The sequence below is a fragment of the Phalacrocorax carbo genome, chromosome 9 (genome assembly GCF_963921805.1).
Source record: "Phalacrocorax carbo chromosome 9, bPhaCar2.1, whole genome shotgun sequence".
Lineage (NCBI taxonomy): Eukaryota > Metazoa > Chordata > Aves > Suliformes > Phalacrocoracidae > Phalacrocorax > Phalacrocorax carbo.
Genome location: NC_087521.1, coordinates 34,314,536 through 34,328,042, shown reverse-complemented (window position 1 = coordinate 34,328,042; position 13,507 = coordinate 34,314,536). Strand labels below are relative to the sequence as shown.

General features: G+C 39.8%; 1 protein-coding gene across 2 annotated transcripts in view; it reads left to right on the top strand.

Annotated features, from left to right (window-relative positions):
• Nucleotides 1-13,507, top strand: part of PELI2 (pellino E3 ubiquitin protein ligase family member 2) — a 90,055-nt gene that overhangs the window by 33,988 nt on the left and 42,560 nt on the right. The window contains exon 2 of one of the 2 annotated variants that reach the window (XM_064461062.1): nucleotides 9,585-9,673. The exons of the other annotated variant lie outside the window; for it this stretch is intronic. Within the exon in view, the coding sequence (XP_064317132.1) occupies nucleotides 9,671-9,673 (3 nt within the window). The 5' untranslated portion in view covers nucleotides 9,585-9,670. The remainder of the gene's footprint in view (nucleotides 1-9,584; nucleotides 9,674-13,507) is intronic. 2 annotated transcript variants of the gene reach the window in all.

The window sequence follows — 13,507 nt, the reverse complement described above, 5'->3', positions numbered from 1 at the left end:
ACTAGAGGGGTGACTGACTTGTGTCACTACAAGATTGCTCTTTCCACTGCTTGTAGGTCTCTTGTCTGAGACATGTGTTTATACTTTTTTGATGTAGGACTACTTAGTTTTGGAATCCTGCTGGTTTGCTCCTACTCAACACCAAAGACCTCACAAAGATTTTAGAAGAAAACAGGGAGTACTTTATCAGGATAATCCGTTTTGAAGGGCTGTATCCCCAGCAAAGTGCTTATGGTGATGCTTCATGCTGAATGCTCAGCTCTTCAGTGCTGGGTGCGGAAATTCTGTTATCTGTGTTTGGCAGTCATAAGAGCAATTCAAAAATCTTCAGCACGATGGGTTTGCTTCTAGAAGATTTTTTTTTAATTTTATTTTATTTTATCATATCACAAGCTGTCCTCCATGGAAAAAAGTTTGTCTAGCTATTGGATCTACATCAGAGGTTGTACTTACGTGACCTCCATGCAAGACAGCATGTGTTGTGTACAGGCTTGTCTTTAAATTCTCAGATGTCTCTTGTCCATAGTGATTCTGCCAGTACTTCAGGAAGTTCTGGACTCTGCAGATACCTGGTGTGAGATAATGCATGTGGTAATATATACTTTGGCCTTCTAATTTCAGAAACAGCAGATGCCTATCGCTTTGAATTGAGGAAGCTCATTAAAGGCCCAGCACTGCGAACTTGCTTGATTGCACAGTTCTCAAGTTTTCCTCCAGCTCCATATCAGTGTGAGCTCAGAGAAATCTATCCTACACCGACTTTACCACAGTCAGGGAGTGACGGATGCTTTCTGTTCTGCTTCTCAGCAAGCAAGGAGGGGTATCAGTCCCAGTCAAGCTGAAAAACCTGTGGATTTGGTGCACTGAGGTCAGATTCACATAGTCCCTCTGGAACTCTCACTCCAGTCACCCTGCCCTGGCATTTGACTCGTTGCTCATGAGAACAAAAAGTGTCTTAATAGTGATCAGCCTTGGATGCTAACAAGTACCACTTCTGTGGTTCCAGAGATTTCTCTGGGAACCATTTCTGTTTTCTAGGTTTATAATACTGAGGCATACTTTTATTTCTCTTTTGCCCAACCTAGTGTAAGGAAAGGGGAAGCAAAAAGGTTTCATTTTTATGTAGTTTTCTTTCATGGCTCCCATGTGACCAAAGAAACATCAGTTCCAGGGCCTGTTGTGTAGTTACTTGTAGCTGCACAATTCTGTTTCTCCTCCCAGAGTTCTCAACTGATTGGAGGCTTGGATGCCAAAGCACTCCCAGTTTGCAGCTTGGGTATCTCTTGTGTCTAAAACAGTACTGTTCAGCCTCAGTGAGGGATGTTGTTCTTGAGCAGGGGAATCTGAAAAGAACCTGGAACTTCCCTGGTGGTATAAACCACATTTTACGCTTGCTCTGCAGCAAGGCAAACTTCTGGTTTTTATGGCTAGTTAATCTCAAATCCCAGTTAAGTTTGACTCGAGATACTTTTGTAAGATCAGACTTCTGGGAATCGGGACTCTGTGGGATCAGAGTGTACACATTTACATCCCTGATGATCAGGGTGTTTCTGAACCTGTAGCAGCTTGCTTGTTCTCCAGCTCTTTGGGGAATTCTCTGTAGAAGCTGTTCTTTGGGTAGGGGTTACAGCCTCTGAGGATTAGAGCTGCTGTTCCCTTCCCCTGGCAGTGTTCTTCCTAAGCAGCTGCTGTTGCTGAAGGTTGATTTTTTTTTTTTTTTTTTTTTCAGCTGAATGAGATTATTCCACCTTTCCCTCCCTGTCTTTATAAAGTGTGTGCATCCTTGAATGAGTTATGCTGTCTTCTCATATGATATGACTAAATTCATAGGACCAGCAGCTCCCCATCTCCCCCACAAATGGCCAAAGGTTTGGTGGTCTTCTCCTAGCTGTGTTGAGACCTGTTGTGGTGTCTCTTGCGTTGCGGTGACAGAACCATTCCTAGAGAATGGTTCAGCTCCTGAGACTGGCCTTAGTTACGTGTTCCCAGCGTAACGTAATGCTACTGCTGAAATATCTGGGTGCTGTACTTGGAAAAAGCTGCCCTTCAGTCCTTGGCTTGAGTGTGGACTCCTGGAGACTTTTCTGCACAACTGGGTCCTAAGGGTAGTTTTGCTTGGAGTCTCTCACTGTAAGGGTGGACATAAGCTGATCACTCTGGTAACTGACCAGCCAACCTCTCTTTGAAACTTCCCTTCACATCACATCTGTTTAACATGCAGTCTCCTGAGTCCAGAATTCCAGAAGAGGTAATTAGGGAGATCATGTGGTTGAGAGAAGGTGAGGGAGAGGTGTGTTTTTTGTGCTTGAGGTTTTAGGGTGCTTGGTGAGTGCTATTAAAGCAAAATCTTTTCTCTGTATTACATGAATGCAAAAAGTGCGTGAATGGTCAAAAAAATCTTCGACAATTATGGGCTGATTTGCACATTTGATGGCACTGTACTTTGTATATCCAAACCTTACTAGTTTTGAGTTTTCAAAATTGGAGGAAATATTGAATAGGACGGTGACTGCAAACCCACAGAAACTGGAAGGAGGACTGAAAGCAACTTGAAGGGGGAGCTTTGTGGATTACTTTTGACTTCTGGCACTCATAATGACACTATAAACTTCAGACAAAAGACTACTGTGTAAGACACGCAGAAATTTTTCCTCCTCCCTGTTTTCTTATGCTAGCATTTGGTTTTCCACACCATTTTCTTTCTGCTTCAGCCCACCAAAGAATCTTCCACTGCTGAAGGTCAGCAATAAGGCAGAGCCCTGGTGGTCCAGGTGGGAGGCAGGCAGGAACAAAGCTGACCTTGCTTCAGAATGGGCAGCTGCTCTTATTTTGTTCCAAATTAAAAGCTGGCCTTGGAAAGCTGGATTGTGAAACTTCTAATAGCTCATAAAGTGTTCTTCCTAACTCATCCCTCCCCCTCAAAGCTTTTTCAAATCTTACTGTTTGGTGTTTTGTCACAAAAATTTACTCTATTCTGCTTGAGTGTAATAAATAAACTGTAAGTCAAAACAAAATATTTGCAATTTTGTGCAAGAGACAGCCCATGTTAAAATATCTTAAAATACCACTCTATCTTGACTGTTACTGGGAAGGTCTAACTCTAGTTTCCTTGGTTAAAAAAAAAAATCTTTGTTATTTAATGTTGTATCTTAATATCTTTGTACTATAGTAGCAGAGACTGCTGGAGTGTGGAGTATTCTTGTGTCGTTATGTGATGCATATAAAAAAACAGGACTCTTCCTGAGGAACTTCTTTGGTTTTGGGTTGTTTTTTTATGTGTGGTTTGTTTTTTTGTTTGTTTGTTTGTTTGTTGTTGTTGTTGTTGTTGTTTTAAAATAAAAAGGGATTTCATAAAGGAAAGAAGTTGCATATCTGTAAGTTCCTTTGGATGTGTGAATTTCCCCAAGGTCTCAAGTAGACTGTGAAAAGATCAGGCTATTGAGTTAAGGTGGCCCCATTCATTACTCTAATTCAAAACTTTGCCAGAGTGTTTTTGACAAATATCTATGTAATGTCCATATTTAGATGATGCGATGTATGTTTTACAGATGTTTTTCTGAACTGGTTTTATGGCTTTTGTCATGGAAATATTTTAGGGATTTGGCAAAAAGAAAGCATTCCAGTTGTTATTTAAGGAATGCTGGATGTTTTTGAGAGAAAGAATCTGTAGCTTTATACCAGTGGATGTAAAACTTGTTACAGTAAAACTTGGGTACAGAGTTCATTCAATAAGTCTAAACAGGATTATATGTTCTACACCTTGTACTTTGTTACAATATTGGATGTTCGACAACAGCTGCTTCTTTACAATCTGTCATTAAAACCCTTTGGCAGAATGCTTTTCTTCCTGTTTGCTGTGGGGTTTAATTGTCCAGACCTTCCAAGTTCAGAAGACTTTTTCCTGGGGAGTGGGTGTGAGGAACATCCCCAAACCCTGACAGATCACACTGTACCTCTCCTACAAACCTCTGTAACATCTCAGATTATTTCTAATCCTTAGTGCCCTGGTATTAATCTCCCTGTATACCAGTATCTGCATAGTTCCTGCTGTCCTGTCTGCTATTGCTTTAGTTCCAGTTTTCCTTGTTTTGTAGACTCTTGATGTAGAACACTGTCTAATGCTTTGGAAAGTCGACATTTGTGTGGTGGTGGTGAAGCAGTGGCATTGCATCACTTGATTCCATCACCTTAAGGAGGGATTTCCCTTTCTGCAATGTCATTCTCTCTCAGATGAAGATGTACTTGCTAAGATGAAAACGTAGGGCTCTGATTCTCCTCTGACTACGTGAGTAAAGGCTCAGGAATTCTACACAGAAAATACTCTGACTAAACCTTAGCCGTAATGATAAATAAAGATTACATAGATGCATATCAAATACAGCTGATGAGGGAACACCATCATATAGTGTGCCGGTATGAATGTACTGAGGTTTTTTTCAGACTGAAGTAGGAATTTGTTTTACCTGGTGGTAGTGAAGGTAACCACATTTAGCCTTAAAAGCACTAAACCACTTAGAGGTGTGCAGAGGGACCCTCCTAGGTCAGAGGATTGGATGGCTTCAGACAAATCTATTAAAAAGGGGTGATTTTGCACTGTAACGAACAGTACCTCCACCTCAGGTAAGATCGGGGCCATGCAAATGCCTCAGGAAGCAAATGTTACAGCTTTCACAATGCGGTATCCTTTCTGGTCTAAGTGTCTGCCAGGTAATGCAACACTGCTTAGCTGCAGTGTTGATTATGTGAATTAGATGGTCTCTGATACCCAAATTCTCTTGCTCCTAGCTGTAAGTGTAACAGTCCTGCCTAGAATTGCTCTGAATAAGCTACTTTGCCCTAGGTAAAAACAAAACACCACAACAGTGCTCAAAGGAAGGTACGGTGGAGGTAGTCCATCCCTCTGGCAGCTGAGCTGTTTCAGCAGCTCTTACTCGTGGAGATCAGTGAGTGTCAGGGCCATTAAGGCTGGGCTTGAGTCTGAGACTGATACCTCTGCCTTGTCTGTGCAGGTTTAGCCTATGTATCAGTGGAGTCTGGAAGGTGGCTCAGCTGAGCAGCACGTGCATGTTCTAGAGCAAATTGATCTGGTTAAGGCTCCATTGACCCAGTAGCAGCTGAGACATCTGATGTGTACGGTAGCTCATACCACTTCAGGTATCTTAATAGCTGATTTAACCCCAGCTGAAGATTACTCTAGAAGGAACTCTAGCAAGTTTGTGTACAGTGGATATTTGACTTTTTGGGAGCCTCATGTCATCTGTTGTCCTTGAGTAATTTTTCTGGCAAGCACTCAATGAGTGTCTGCAAAGTAAATTTTTTTTTTCTGTACTGCCAAGGTTCAGGTACTCCTTGTTTTAAAGTCAAGGAAGACTTTTTAAAGGAAATGTCATACCTGGAATTCTTTGTTAATTGTGCATAGCTCTGCTCATATTTAGGGCTGGCTTTATTAGCCCTGAATGCTCTGTCTTAAAGGTAGTACTTTCTTGGCTTTCGCTTGCCAGCTTGTGAATTGAGTTGTTAGTACTAGGAAAAGTTTATAAATCACAGATACCTTGATGCTGTCTCATCATCCTGTTTAGTGTTCCAGGATTGTCTGTCTTGTGTTTCTTAGGCTTGATTAACAGGAAGGAGAGAGCACTTAGAATGCTCGTTACAGGGACATAATGTCTCTTCTGTATCATTTGTATAACTTCCAGTGGTGCACTAGTATGTATTTGAAGGACAACGAGGATAAAAAGTAGGTTTCCTTTACAATGGAAAACCTCATTCGAATATTAAGCATTCAGTCTCATTTCAGTGACTGGCCAAAGTCTTCATGTTTGTTTGACATGATGGTTTGCTGCTTATGCGCTTTATTTTGGGGTTTGGTTTTTTGTTTACGCATTGGCCTAGATACCACCCTCCTCCTCTTGCGACTAAGTGTTAAACTTACAACCTATTGGGGAGGCTGTGCAGTTTACAGGTGCACCCCTTTTTCATGAAGCATCTCAGATACATTGAAATCTGTTCAGTGCCTGCTAACTGTAGCCAGTATGGTGTTTGAATGCTCTTTCGTGCAGGCTAGTGGAAGACTTGGAGCGGAATAAGATTCACATGTGATGGAATTGGCTAACATAACTTTTTCAACAGCAAACAATTGCATGTGAAGTGGAAAAGCCAAAAATGTACTAAATGTCTTGGCATTGTCAGTGCCATATTAATCTATTTCATGATTGTCCCTTGCTGTAGTAGTTCTGTATTAATAGATTGTTACACTAAGTGTATGTTTTGCTTCATGCTGGGTGGGGGCAGGGAAACACCTTCCCTTTAAAATAGGGACTGTGGTTATATTAAAGTGTTTTTGGCAGAAACTAAGATTGATACTTTTCTGGGGCAGGTTGTTGTTTTGTCAGGTATGCAGGTTGGTTGGTTGTATGTGTAAACAGAGTGAAGACCTGCTCTCTGATGTGGCGTTTCGGGGGAATTGCTGTAAAGTTGTTAGGTTGGGAGTTAGTTTCTAACTTTGCCAAGATTTTAAAGCATTAAAAATTGTGGCTGAGTGGGTTGCATTAAACTATTAAATAATTGACATACAGGATCGGGCTGTGACACAGTTTTGGAAAAATGTATTCTAATAACTTTTTATGAGAAGATGACATACAATGTGGAAATAAGCTGATAAAGAAACTTGCGGTTTGTCTTTTTTCCCTTATGCATAATCTCCTGTGCATCTTATGAAAATAGATATAATACATAGCTTAAAGAAGTGGGCCTTTGATTTAATGAATTGGTTTGAAAGGACGGCTTAAAGTCCTCCTGCAGTTACTCTCCTTCCCGACACACCTCCACTCTCCCATCCCCTGCCAATCACCCATCTTGTGTGGCTCCTCTACTCCGTGCTCTTTTGCCCGTGGGTAGTGAGGGGCACCATGAGTCTTGAGGTTGCTTGGGGCTTTTTTTCTAGTTGGCCTATGATAGGCACCGGTGAGTTGCCTTTGAGCTTTTTATAAAAACATTGCTGAACACTTTCTTTTTAGAAAGAAAAATGTTAAAACTGTACCCATGGGTTTTTTTATAGAGAATTTTCCTTCTCATTTTGCATTTAATATATAAAACATATATGCACTCTGCTTAGCACTCACTGCTGTTGTAGAGCCTTGTTCCTACTGGAATACATAAAGTAAAAATAGTCCAGTATGCTCTGGAATTGAGACTCGATGTGTCCCAGTTTTCATTCGTACCACTAACACTTGCACCGTGTCAATCCATCGCTCCATGTTGGTAGCATTTAATTTTAATATTTTTTCCTCTCAAGCTGGCAAGATGAGAAACTTGTTTTTGCAGTAGCAAGTTTCTTTCCTTGTGTCTGAATGCAAATTGTGGCAGTGTAGCAACAGGAAGGGAGGGGATGTGTTGACAGAATATTCACATGTAACATTAGATCTGGAAAAGATATTTTAATAGTCTGAAATATAGAACTGCAAATTGTTCTCTTAATCATTTGTTTTCACTGCCTGTGTTCATGAAAGTAGTTCAGAACACTGCTGGTTCTGGCTTAAATCCTAAAATCTTCACTGAATCCTAGTTTTGAATCTTCCTGAATAAATAGGTCTTAACTTTGTAAAGCAGGAAATTGTAGGATTTTATTGCATTACTGTTTGTTCATGTTTCTGTGAGGGTTGAAGGGAAATCTTGGAGTAATAAACATGCTTCTATAATTAGGATATTAGTTACACTAGATTATCTCTTCGTTTTACTATTTCATCCTGAAAATCAGTACTTTATATGCTTTGCTAAGTGAGATGCGCAGAGGCAAGCATTAAAAATTACATGTTACAGTTGACTTCAAACTGTTCTGCTCTTTTCATATTTTCCTTGGTACGGAGGCCTTTTGCTACTGAAGGGAAAAACGTAGGATACGCGTTGTTTTTTCATAGCTATCATTCCCTCAAAACTATTATTTTGCTTGGAAGCTAGTCTGAGCAGAAAGTGTCAGTCCTCTATCTGCCTGTCTAGCAGCCCAACACTGATCTGTGATCTCCTAGTGTCACAAACAAAATTAGTCTTTCCAGATCTAGACAGAATTTCAGCTAGTTTTTCCTGTAGCATTTGCACTGGAGTAGCTTTATAGTAACAACTCAGCTTTTTTTCCTCCAGGAGGAATGTCTGTCTGTCTTGTTCTTACAGTTTAAGCACATTGTTCTTTTATGAACGCCTTTTCCGTAAGTGCTGTGGGGGGGTTTTGTTTGCTTTTAACTAAAAATAAAATAAAATACAATTTTGCATTAATTTGTTGAAATTGCGTTTGAACTTGCTAACAGAAGTTAGTCAGGTTGATGTGCAGTGATACAAAGCTGCAATTATCTCTGTTTGTACTCCCGTGGGGCTTCATTAAAGTGACTCCTCTTTCGCTGCATCTGTTTCCCAGCAAAGTGAGGTTCGGGATTCAGCAGACACAACAAATATTTTCTTGTGTGTACTATTTCATACCTGCAGATGGAACACGTAACCACCCTTTTTTGCTGCTCTTGTAGCAACAGGAAAAATCTGTGTGAGTTCTGACAGACCTTCTAGTATTTAAACCTACTTGTTTGATAGCAATGTAGCGAAATATTGACTGCTTTGCTGCGTCAGCTCATTCACTGCTATCAGCTAATGGCAGGGACAATTGCATCTCTGAAATGGCTTTAAACTGCAGTATTTCTAATTGTTTAATACATTTTGACAGGCGCTTAATACTTTAACAGTTAAAATCATATGCTATAACAACAATTTCATGATGGGATAGTGGTATTTAAGCAGAATTTCCTGAAGTTTTTGGTTTGCTCATCAACCCTGAGGACAAGTATTTAATACTTCAGACCTTCCAGGCTGTTAGTTATGCATTGTAGTACCATCGTCCTCTTCAGGTAGTGCTTTGTCTTTGCATAGTGCTTAAACCTTCTTTGGTTTGACAGCTTTAGCTGTCAGATCAAAGTTTGAGCCTCAGTGCAGGACTGAAGTAAGGATGCATTGGGTTATGGACACAAAAACTGTCTGATGCTTACTTTCCCCTGTGTAAGACTATGTCAGTTGGGCACCTGATATTTCAAGATCCTTTAAATGATTAAGCTTTGTATAGTTCATATTATAATTTCTTTACTTGCAATTAAATGCCCTTTTTTTGCTTATGTATCTTAATGGGACGTAATTCTTCAGTAGTGTATGTGGTGATATCTTTGCCAGCATTAAGTGTTGAGTGCAAGTCAGGGGAAACAAATTGTTTATACATGCATTTGTTGCCCCTTGTTAAGGGAATGTCTATAATCTTTTGAAAAGAATGTGCTTAAGTCGCTATCTGCAATTCACAGTACTCTACCTATGCCTGGAAAATGAATGTTAACTATTGTTCAATATTTATATTTAGAAATAGAGGTGACAGGGGTGGTCTATCAAAAATATTTTTCTTCAAAGAGAGTATGTCAATACATAGGTTTGGCACCATGTAAATCCTGGCTTTCTGGGACTCTCTCATCAAGGAGGAGGGGGGAAAAATGTAGCGCGACCAGTGAGTGTAAAATGTGCTAGTGTTTTGCATTACTTTGTTTCATTTCAATGGGAGATAGGACTATATGAAAGATCACACTAATTTTTTGCAAGTGGGATTGTCATCTGGGTTGAAGACAATTTAGAGTACCCAGGAGAGCTGTCTATGGTGTCTTAAGTAGCACATGTGAGAAACTCATTTGGTAGGTTCTAGTCCAAAGAAATTCCTTGCCTTCCTACATACAATGCAAGGGATCTCTGTAACTCATCACTTGAGAAGAAACTCTTTGGCATTTCTGTAACTCGCTGATAATTTGTGTAAATGAAGTGCTGATGTGATAAAGGACACTTGCAGAAAGTGTACAGAGAAGTGGAAAGGGGGAATGTGGTATTCTCACCTACTTATCTTCCTGTTTGTTGAGGAAGGGGGCAGGAGCACAGCATAAATGCCATGATCTAGTTCCTCATCCATTTAAGTTAGATTGGGCCCCTTACAGCGTCTGCCCTACAGTGAAAGCCATGAGGCATTCTCTAAGTTTGGGAACACGAGAGCCTGGCTGCGTTTCCTTCCCAAAGGTAGGTGGGCATGATAAAGCTTGCACAACGCCTCTTCAGTGCCTTTTCATCCCTGTTCACACACATTTGTTGCCTGTATTTGGGGAGAAAAGCAGAACAGTGTGTGTCTATTTGCTGGAGGGTTATAAAGTGAGTCCTGGTCTATTGAGTAAGTACTAGAAAAAAACACTTTAAAATGGGTGTGTTTCCAAGAATCCTAAGTGGCCAGAGAGAGTGAGAGTGCATGCTGGCTTGGTAATTGATTGCTGGTATTAGAGCAGTGGGGGAATTCCTGAAGAGTCTTAATGGTCCGCTAAGAGCGTGAAAAGGTAAACTGGATGGTTAGGGACTAGAGTTGAATTTCTTATAACTCTGTGTACAGGATGGGAATACAGGGCTAGCGAACATTGCTGTGTGCGTAACATGCTTTTGTCAATCCACTGGTTTATACAGGACCTTGGCAGGCAAGCTCATCTGATTAACAGTATCGATACCCCGTTGCATATAATGCTAACCACGTTATTGTGGTTCAGCTGCCTGGCGGTAACAGTCTCTGTGCTGTTACTATGGTGAATGTGAGGAAGCTTGCTTGTTTTTAACTGAGAGGGCTAAAATTACTGCTAGTGCCCCACGGTATTGTGTGATGCTGTGAGTTGAGAATTGTGCACGAGGATGGTACAACAGTTGATTGGTGATAAAGAATGAGGAAAATACACAAGTTAAGATACTTTTTTAAATGAAATAATATTCTGGTATGAAAAGTCAAGACGAGAGAAGTGGGAAGGAGCAGTATATGGTATTATCTTAACCATTATCAGCTAGCTATTAATTCATTTAAATCCCAAGAAAATATTTAGGAAATTTAAATTCCTGAGCTGATTACTACTGGGATGCCATAGAGGTAAGCAGTTTGCTGCATTAAATGTGTCATATGAAAGAAAACTTTTTAAAAAGCAACAACACCCCCCACTTTCCATAAAACAAAACCCACAAACTTAATTTGCCAAAATGCATAGCAGTTCAACTGTCAGAAGGATAAATAAAATAAAGGTGGCTGCATAGTGTTGGCTTGGTGATATAGGTTTTTATATTTTAAAAAGTGTTATTTGTAATCCAACTATATCCAAAATACTAACAAAGCTAAATATTTGGAGGGCTTCAGTAGGGTCTATAGCTATTGCAACAGGGAGTGTATCTTGGAAACCAGAGTTTTCTACAATCAGTAAAAAGGAGTAATAGAATTTTTGGCTTGGATGAAGAGGGAAGGAGTAGGAAAGGGAATGTGTAGTCTGTGTTGATGAGGCTGCTTAATGAAATATTGTGTGTGGTTCTGCTGTCAAGTTTTCAGAAGGATTTTGAAAAACTAAAGAGAATGCAAACAGGAGTTGCAAAACTGATTTGAAGGAGGGAATAGAGAGGCTCTGACTTGTATAGCATCAAATGAAAACTGTCAGCTTAAAGTAGCTGTTCTACAAGTTACTCACTACAGCTACTCCAGAAACTGCCATTTCCATGGCAGAAAGTGGCTCACAAATTTGCTTCTGAACTGCAGCAACTGCCTAGCAATTTTAACTTGCTGCTGCATGAAAGCTGAAGACCCTTGAAGAACAGTCTGCTTTGCTGCTCAGAGGCCATTGAGCTCTGTTAGTGTGCATCCTGCGGCCGTGAAAATACAGGGTACTAAAAGGGCATACTGTTCTAGCAGGAGAATCAATAATGAGAGCTAGAAGCTGAAGCCAAACCAACTCAAATGGAAAGCTTTTTAGGTTAATAGTTAACTATTGGAGTAAGCTAGTAAGAAAGATGACTTTTAATATCTTGGTGAAATCAAATTAGCATAGAGCAGACTGAAAGATCTTAGCCAGACACGGTGTACTTAAAAACCAATATGGGGACAACTGAATGATACTGGAAGACATCTGTTATGGGGACAATTGGAGCTGATAAAATGATAATTAAGATTTTTAACTCTGAATTACTTAATATTAATTTCTCCGAAAGGGCACTTTAAGTACCCAAAGGTGTTTGGTTATTCTGAAGTAGGTGTTCACTGTTTTCTTTAAAGGAGGGGTGGGAGGGGTGAGGTAAGTTGTGTCACAGGAAGCATGGTGCTTGGAGGATGATGGAAAATGTTCTTGTATGTTATAGTAGCCACTGCTTGCAGTACAGGCAACTAGATGTGGGGGGTAATGGATGATGTAGAAACAAAGCAGGGCTGTTTGTGAGTAAATGCAAAAATTGAGACTTTGTTTATTAGGTGTAGAAAATGACAGTGCTTAGAGTGCGGTATCTGTGTAAACAATGTGGCTAAGAAACCTGGGAAGTGTTAGTCTTGGGAGATTAAAGGAAGATGCCAGCTTTATTGCCCTTATGTGATTTGTAGCTTCAGCTCTGTCTGCAGGGGCATTATATTGCAGGGAAGGAGGTAAAAGCCCATGTCTTTGTGGATGTCAAGAAACTTTCTCAGCTGTCGGGGCTTTTTGTTTCTGGTGCTTCATTAGACAAAGCAGATGCTGTCTGTCTTTAACGGAGTTGGGATTTAAGAGATTATGTGCTACTCTCATAGAGGCTCAATAGCAAAATCCGATACCAATAAATCCTCAAACTGAAGTTTGTATTTAATCTGTGGGACTGTAAATTTGGAATGATACTGCTTGTGCTGTAAAGAAGTGGTTTATCAATGGTAAATTTTGGTTTATAGCTTTCACTATCATTTTAAATCCCTCTGTTATCCCTACTCACTGACTTAACAGTCAGAGGGCGAATCTCTTGAGTGAAAATAGTTTTAAATCAGTTGCCATGTAGAGAAACTAAAAGGCCAAAATTAAATATTTTAAAAGGTGTTCTAAATTACTGCTTGTATATAATAGCTATAATAATAAGAGATTGATACAGCAGGATAGATTAATGTAGCTAAAAAAACTGTTTAGTTGTGAAATGTTTTGTACGTATTACCTCTCTTACTAGGCTTTCTGTTAATGAATGCCATTATCCCAGTGATTTAATAAAGCATGGGAGAGTCAGTGCAAAAATTAATGTTTTGATAGGACAAGACATGCTGAGACAGTAAGTTGTTCAAAGTTGTGCTGCAGGTGGGGAGTGCATTCAGTTACTGAGACAGACTCACACCCTTTCTGACATGTTTACAGAACCAAACAGGGGTTCCACTACAGCTTTCTGAAAGTAATTCTTGAAGTAAAGCTAACTATTTGTGTACAATTTGTACATAAAAAGAATTTTTGTGTTGGCATTGCGCTCTGTGTGGTCTGCATTTCTCCAACAACACTGTTATTTAGTTCTTGTTTTTTAAGGATCATTGAATCTGTACTAGCTTGTTGGGCGGTTGTTAAAAAAACTGATAAGCTTTTTCAGTTATAATTATATTAAATGTGAATTTGAATACATTCTTTAGCTATATTGACTTTGAAAAGATTATATTTTCCTTTGG